Source organism: Acomys minous (assembly GCF_964271855.1).
Source record: "Acomys minous genome assembly, chromosome: 6".
In the NCBI taxonomy this organism is placed as follows: Eukaryota; Metazoa; Chordata; class Mammalia; order Rodentia; family Muridae; genus Acomys; species Acomys minous.
The window spans coordinates 108373425-108381381 of record NC_140487.1 but is presented as its reverse complement, the minus strand read 5'-3'; the positions used below and the strand labels follow the sequence as shown (position 1 = coordinate 108381381).

General features: G+C 52.5%; 1 protein-coding gene across 1 annotated transcript; it reads left to right on the top strand.

Moving 5' to 3' along the window:
* The first annotated feature begins 64 nt into the window (after window positions 1-64).
* Window positions 65-7197, top strand: XKR8 (XK related 8). Its single transcript, XM_084787505.1, has 3 exons — window positions 65-523; window positions 2557-2753; window positions 5617-7197. Exons 1-3 carry the CDS (start codon window positions 231-233, stop codon window positions 6564-6566), a joined length of 1440 nt encoding a protein of 479 aa, XP_084643631.1. The 5' UTR covers window positions 65-230; the 3' UTR covers window positions 6567-7197.
* Window positions 7198-7957: the final 760 nt, after the last annotated feature.

Below are 7957 nucleotides of genomic sequence, written 5' to 3'. Positions count from 1 at the left end.
TCTGGGCAAGGCGGGCTGGGGGCGGGGTTTGGGCGGTGGGACCAGCTTGGGGGCGGGGTCGCGGGCTCGCTCCTCCCCGGACAGGGCGAGAGGGGGAAGTTCCGCCTAGCAGCCAGGCCTCCCGGAGGGCTGCCCCACCCCCTTCCTGCCCCCCTTCGAGCGGGGCTGCAGGGCAGGTCTTCCGCGGCAAGGCTGGCTGGCTGGCTGGCTGGCTGGCCGGGTGGAGGGCCATGCCCTTGAAGCTGGGCTCCCCGCTCTTCTTGCAAGTGGTCGTGAGCTCGATGGGCATCCTGTCTTCCGTTCTGGACCTGGCCGCCGACCTGTGGGCCGTCGTCCAGTACATGCTCGTTGGCCGTTACTTGTGGGCCGCGCTGGTGCTGACGCTGATGGGTCTCTCTTCGGTGCAGCTGCAGCTCTTCAGTTGGGTCTGGATGAAAGCCGACCCCTCTGAACTGTACTGGTCGCAGCACTCGCATCGTTTCCTTATCGTGTTGCACATGCTGCAGCTCGGCTACCTGTACAGGTGAGTGCCAGTCCCGGTGGTCGTGGGAAGAAGGAATGTGGGTTGTCAGCCGGCAGAGCCAGTCCAGGTGAACACACAGGTCCAGGAAAGAAAAAGGGGGCTTGGGGGGGGGGCGTGGGGAAGGGCTTTGGAGTCAGAGATTTTCCCAGGGCCCAAGTGTGGCACCGCTATCTGTGAATTCTGTGTTTTTGTTTTCTCTTGTGCTGCCTTCGGTGTACTAAACGGCAGTCATGTGAAGAGGGCAGGCTGGTGGACAGCCAGAAGTGAGGACAGTGCGAAAGTCCCTGGAATAACGTGGGCCAGGAGACTGTTTGTTTAGTTTGTTTGTTCCTCTGGTTGGTTGGTTGGGTTTTCGAGACAAGGTTTTCCTGTGTAGCCCTGCCTGTCCTGGAACTCTTAACGGGCGGGCCTTGAACTCAGAGACCCACCACCTGTCTCTCTGCCTCTAGAGGGCTGGCTTTAAAGGCGTGTGCCACAACTTCCTGTCTTGTCTTTATTTTTATTGTGAATAGGACCTCGGGTGAGTCATTGACCTCCCTGGGCCTCAGTTTACTCAGTGTTCTCGAATGGATGGCGATAGTTGCTATTGATGTCCTGGGCAAATTAAAGGCACATGTCTGTAAGTTATCCTGGCCCTGGTAGCTTCATGCATGCCTGGGTCACCTGTGGGTGTCAGCAGCCCCAACTTCCGGGACAGTGCCCCCTTTCCTTTCTTCACATTTGTCCTTTTCTCTGAACGTTTGCATTCCCCATCAAAGACTGAAGAGGGCAGAGATGGGTCCCCTTGACTCATCTGTGTCCCTGGAGCCAGCCAGGGCTAGACACAGACTGGTTCTTGGAAAATGTGTGTGAATTGTTCCAAACTGTGCATGACCCATGTTCAGCCAAAAGTAAAGCCAGTGAGAAAGTCCCTGGCACAGTGCTGGCCTGAGGAGGGGGTTGTTGTTGTTGAAGATTTATTAATTTATTAGTATGTGTACAATGTACACCTGCAGGCCTGAAGAGGGCATCAGTTTATATTATAGATGGTCATGAGCCACTATGTGGTTGCTGGGAATTGAACTCAGGACCTCTGGAAGAGCAGTCGGTGCACTTGACCTCTGAGCCATCTCTCCAGCCCCTTGGTTTTTGTTTTTGTTTTTGTTTTTGTTTTTTTAAAATCATGACTAGGCCCTGGGGTAGGATGGAAGAAAGTGAAATCAAGGGGTCAGAGGGCATGTGACGAAGGCAGGGCTTCATGCTGTGCTCTGGATTGGGCTGGGAGCGGCTGTAATCCGGAGCCCACTGTGGAGTTCTCAGATCTTGACAGAGCTGCATGCCTTCCCCAGCTGTGTGGAGGGAGCCTTGACTGCTAATGTTTTCCTTGAGGGATTGTATTATCAGGAGTACATCCCCGCTGAGTATAAAGGGCAGTTCTCACAGGCAGGCCAGAAATGAAGAGGATGTATCATCCTTTGGAGCTAGAGTTACAGGTGAGGCACCTCATGTGGTGCTGGGAGCTAAACCCTGGTCCTTGGCCAGAGTACTGAATTCAACTAACTGCAAAGCCATCTCTCAGGCCCCTCCCCTATTTCCTTCTTTTTTTTTTTTTTTTTTTTGGTTTTTTGAGACAGGGTCTCTCTGTGTTAGCCTTGGCCATCCTGGACTCACTTTGTAGACCAGGCTGGCCTCGAACTCACAGCGATCCGCCTGCCTCTGCCTCCCAAGTGCTGGGATTAAAGGCGTGCGCCACCACGCCCGGCTCCCTATTTCCTTCTTAATTCCACTTCCCGTCTCCCATTGGGCTTTGGAGAGTAGGTAGAATGGGGTATTGATAAACTTGGGGTCATGCGTGACCTGCAAGAGAAGCTGGTATCTCCCACTTTATGGATGAGGAAACAAGTCCCGTGAGGCCAGCTGGCTTGCCCTGAGGTCCATATGCGTCTAAGTGACAAGGTAGCACTGAAGCCTGCCTCAGTGCACTCAGTGGTAGGAAATGAATGAATTCACAGACTGCTGACCTGGCCCGCCGGGCATGTGTGTGTTCTGCCTAGGTGCTTTCACGGGCTGCAGCAGGGGCTGTCCCTGTGCAGTCAGGAGCTGCCGTCTGAGTTTGAGCTGGCCTATGCAGACTTCCTCTCTCTGGACCTCAGCATGCTGCGGCTCTTCGAGAGTTTCTTGGAGTCAACACCACAGCTCACGCTGGTGTTGGCTATCGTGTTGCTGACTGGCCAGGCCGAATACTACCAGTGTGAGTGTTTGGCCAGTGGCCGTCGCCCTTTGATGACCCTTCCCGCATCAGCAGTGTCCTCGCTCTTAGACAGATTAGAAAAGTGGGAGACTGAGCGTTAGGCAGTTGAACTGGATGCAAACCTAAAGTCGTTTTCAAGCATCATGAACTTAGGAAATCTAAGTTCGTTCTCCTCTGGACAATGGGCAGAATAAATGTGCCTGTGTCATGGAGTAATGAGACAGACATGCGGAATGCATACAAAGCCCAGGGTCTGGTCCATACTACATCTTGTTTTGTGTCTGGGTGTACGTGTTTGTGTGTATTTGCGGGTGCATGTGTGGATATGCAGAAACCAGAGGTCGGGGTCAAGTGTGTTTTTCTCCATCTTTTATTTTATTTTATTTTTAAAATTTTCTATTTATTTATTAAATATACAATGTTTTGCCTGCATATATGCCTGCACTCCAGAAGAGGGCACCAGATCATATAGATGGTTGTGAGCCACCATGTGGTTGCTGGGAATTGAACTCAGGACCTTTGGAAGAGCAGCCAGAGCTCTTAGCCACTGAGCCATCTCTCCAGCCCTTATTTTATTTTATTTTTGAGACAGGGTATCACTGCATAGATCAGGTTGGTCTGGTATTTATTATATAAACCAGGCTGGCCTTGAACTCACAGAAATCGTCCTGCTTCTGCCTCTCCAATGCTGTACTTTTTATCATTTTGATGGTAATAAATAAAATATGGTTACCTGACACATAATAGGATTGTTAGGTAATGGACATTTTATTGAGCACTGCCTCAACCTGCATGGTTTAGGGTTGACCTAACTGGCAACCAGAATGAAAAAACCAACAGATAAGACACAAAGCTGGGAAAGTTCTTCTTCTTCTCCTTCTCCTTCTTCTTCTTCTTTTCTTTTTCCTTTTTTCTTTTCTTTTTCAAGACAAAGTCTCTCTGTATAGCCTTGGCTGTCTTGGACTTGCCCTGTAGACCAGGCAGGCCTCAAACTCACAGGGATCCGCCTCCCTCTGCCTCCCGAGTGCTGGGATTAAAGGCGTGCACCACTGCTGCCTGGCCAAGTTTCTTCTTTGTTACAGTGCTGGGGACACAGCGGTGAACAAGGTATACAGAACCTCACTCAGCCTAAATGGTGGCCAGTAAAACTAATAGTTAACAGCAGGTGTACCAAGTGACAGGCAGGTGGCCGAGTCTCATAGGACCCGTAAACCCTCAGAGACTGAAGACCAGTGTTCAGTCTGAGACTAAGCAAGGCTCTGCCTCACACCTGACTGAGATCTCAAGGTCCTCTGGAACAGCCCCTCAAGGAACCGTCTTGTCATAACCTGCAGTGGGCCCTGGGAGAGCCCCTCACTTTACATAAGAGAAGAGGTGCAGGAAGGTGACCTGCTTATTTCCAGCACTCGAGGGACATGGCTATACTGTTGGTAGAGCAAAAGAGACAGGTTTTTCTTTTCTTTATTCTTTCTTTCTTTCTTTCTTTCTTTCTTTCTTTTTTTTTCAAGATAGGGTCTCTCTGTGTAATAGCCCTGGCTGACCTGAACTCATTTTGTAGACCAGGCTGGCTTCAAACTCACAGAGATCAGCCTGCCTCTGCTTCCCAAGTGCTGGGATTAAAGGTGTGCCCCCCCCCCCAGCAGAGGAGACAGGTTTTTCTAAACTTTAGATTGAGCAAACATTTATTGTGTGCCATGTCCTGGGCCACCTGGGGGCCCTAGATGAACTGAATCAGTTTGCTCTCAGGAGCTCAAAGATACACAGCAGGGGCTGAAGAGCTGCCTCAGCAGTTATGAGCACTAGCTTCTCTTCCAGAGCGCCTGTGTTCAGTTCCCAGCAGCCACAGGGCAGCTCGTGGCTGTCTGTAACTCCAGCTATCTGACACCTTCACACAGACATACACACAGGCCAGGAAAAAACCCCACTAATGCACATCAAGTAAATAAATAATAAAAAAAGAAAGAAAGAAAACAGGTTGGGCCGTGGTGGTGCGCTCCTTTAATCCCAGCACTCGGGAGGCAGAGGCAGGTGATTCTCTGTGAGTTCGAGGCCAGCCTGGTCTACAGAGTGAAGTCCAGGACAGCCAGGGCTACACAGAGAAACCCTGTCTTGAAAATCAACCAGCCAAACAAAAGAGGTAATTGCTATGTTAATGGGGGGTGGGTGGGTTGTTACAGGGGCTTCTGGCACCAGGGTAGTAGGGTCTAGATGGGCAGCCCCAGGAGACATTCAGGCTGAGTAGCTACAGATTTGATACCAGGCCACAAGTGGGCTCTGGGCACACAGTAGGTCTCAGTAAACGCCCGTTGAGTGAATGAGTCAGAAGAGGTGAGGGAAGACACACTGTACGGCATGCATACCCATCACTCCGTCCTCCTCAGAGGCCCCCAGTACCCCAGGCAATGTGGGGGTGGCGGGGCACAGGAACCCTATCCTAAACTCCTGGATCTCAGAAAGTCAGGCTGCTCCCGGAGGAGAGTGAAGAGGCGTGGGCAGGCCATCGCCCCCAGTCCTGAGGGCTGCTGCAACTGGAGGGGGTGGGGGACGGTGGGGCGAGAGCTTCTAATTTTCAGATCCGGGGAATTTGGGTTACAGAACCTAGGCTTAGGGTACAGTCCCGTCTTTATGTCACATCCCCCCCCTCCCCCATACTTAAGAATGCTACCACAGCAGCATTTGAAAGAAAGCAGACCCCTCTCTCTTTGGCCAGAACTTAACAGAATGGTCTCCCTCTCCAAGTGTCTCCTGAACAACCTGGGGCTTCTAAGGCCTGCTTTGGGATTTCTATGAGGGTTCCTGTGAGCCTTGGGGGTTGCCAGGCAGGCTGCACACAGGCTGACTTGTTTCTTCTTGCTTCTGGTAGGGTTCGGCATCTTATCATCCTTCCTGGGTATCTCGTGGGCACTGCTGGACTACCACCGGTCCTTGCGCTCCTGTCTTCCAGCCAAGCGTAATCTGGGCTGGAGCTCCTCTGCCATCTACTTCCTGTGGAACTTCCTGCTGTTGGGGCCCCGAATCTTTGTCATTTCCCTGTTCTCAGCTGTCTACCCTTATTATATGGTCATGCATTTCTTCAGCCTGTGGCTGGTACTGATGTTCTGGACCTGGCTTCAAGACACAAAGTTTATGCCAAGCCCCAACTATGAATGGCTCTACCGGATGTCTGTGGCGACCATCCTGTATTTCTCCTGGTTCAACATATCCGGGGGCCGCACCCGAGGCCGGGCCGTCATCCATTTGATCTTCATCTTCAGTGACAGTGTGCTGCTGGTCATCTCGGTGTTGACATACATCACCTGGCTGCCCAGTGCGATCTTAGTGCCAACGTACCTGATTACAGGAGCAGTCTGCTTCTTCCTGGGACTGGTTTTGCGTCTGATCTACTACCTCTGGCTGCATCCTCGATGCTTCTGGGAACCTGACCTTGTGGATGGGGCTTTGGGTGGGGCTGTGGATGGGGCCTTGGGTGGGGCCGTGGATGGGGCCGTGGATGGGGCCATGGATGGGGCCGGGGATGAGGCTTTGCATGGGGCCAGGGATGGGGCTTTGCATGGGTCCATGGATGGGGCTTTGCATGGGGCCAGGGATGGGGCTTTGCATGGGGCCAGGGATGGGGCTTTGCATGGGTCCATGCAGAGGGCAGGAAGTATCCTCTCTCCAGACTATACTAGGGTGCTTTACAACAGGCGAGCCACTCAGTTAGCACAGAACCTCTTCCCCATGGCCCAGATGTCTCAGTTAGCACAGAACCTCTTCCCCAGGGCCCACATGTCGGTTATTCTGCCGGAGAAAGAGCTGATAGTAACAAGCTGAGGCAGGATCTGACTCAGCCAATGAAGATGATGAGGTGAGTGGGGCCTTGCAAGGACCACGGGGGTCTGTCACATACAAGCTATTCTCTCTTCCTCTTCACCCAATGGAGCTTGCTGTCACCAAAGCCTCAGGTTGTTGCCACTCTGCCCTCTCAGGTGATTGGTGGAGGTGGCCTGTCTCCTGGCTCCCCAGCCGGCTCTAGAAGACCCTGGGATTCTGAAAGATGTTCTGGAGACGTCTTCCTTAACTGCACTCCATCCATTCACTTCAACCACCAAACGCTGAGGGCCCTTTATGTTCTGCGGGCATCATCCTAACTTTTGACCTGGCTGCCCACCCTATAGCTTCTTTCCCGGTCCACTTGGTCAAGTCTGGGGTAGATTCTCCAACAGCAGAGGCCATCGATGCGCCTGCCAGCCCCTCCAGTGTGGCGCTGCAGCCATCTCTGCTCTGGCTCTTAGGCCACCTTTTTAAACCAAGTGCCTTATGGACGCCCGGTCCAGGCCACGTACTGTCCACTGAGTTTTTTTTCCTTCTAGCTATTGTACATAACCTCCTACCTCAGTCTCTGTTAACAGAGAACATGTACACACGTGTTGAACAGTATTAAAACCCCACGGAATTCTCCAAACCAGCATGTGCCATTCAGTGCAGTCCATCACCCTTTCTGTTACAGACAGGTGCAGGGGGCCCCCGGAAGAGAGATGTGGGCCGGCTGCGGCTGGTGAGGCAGAGCGGGTTGCTCGTCTGGCTGTCCGGGCAGACCCTAGTGCGTTCTCTCAGCAGCTTAGTGCTGGGCCTGAAGAATACGCAGTTAGGAGGCGAGTTTGAGGGCTGGGTGGAAGGTAAGAAGTGAAGTGCCCCTGGGATGTGGCCATGGCTGATGGTTCTGTGGAGACATTCTGCTCTCTCTCTGTCTCTGGGAGGTTTGTGGTCTGCTGGAACAGGAGCAGGAGAGAGGTTCTAGGCCCTGGTGCTGGGATCCATGCCAGCCAGCCAGTCACCATTGGTGTGGAGGTCAAACAGACGGACCAAAACATACATAGTATATATGTGTAGTGCACATATAAACATATATAGTATGTGCCGAAAGGAAAACAGTGGAGAGGTGCGGGGGATATATGTGTGTCTAGGAGTTACAAAGAACCTTTAGGGAAGACCCCTCTGAGAAACTGAGGCACTGAAGGTGAAGAGCAGCGATTGTAGCCTGCAGAGCCTACAGTCGTGGGGTATGTTGGAGAGGAGTCTCTGGCGAGTGCTATTTCCTGTGGGACAGTGCTCCCACTACAGGGGGACTCTGGGGGTGCTGTTGGCCCCAGCTAAGAAGGCTGCAGAGATGTGGGGAGGTGAGGAGGTGGGAGCAGGGAGAGAGGCTCTGGGAAAAGGTGCTT

What these genes read in the sequence shown, in the direction of transcription:
- XKR8 (XM_084787505.1), top strand. Translation starts at nt 231, where the DNA reads ATGCCCTTGAAGCTGGGCTCCCCGCTCTTCTTGCAAGTGGTCGTGAGC. An exon ending in CAGCTCGGCTACCTGTACAG is followed by an intron (nt 524 to 2,556) that starts GTGAGTGCCAGT and finishes TGTTCTGCCTAG; the next exon opens with GTGCTTTCACGGGCTGCAGC. An exon ending in CCAGGCCGAATACTACCAGT is followed by an intron (nt 2,754 to 5,616) that starts GTGAGTGTTTGG and finishes TGCTTCTGGTAG; the next exon opens with GGTTCGGCATCTTATCATCC.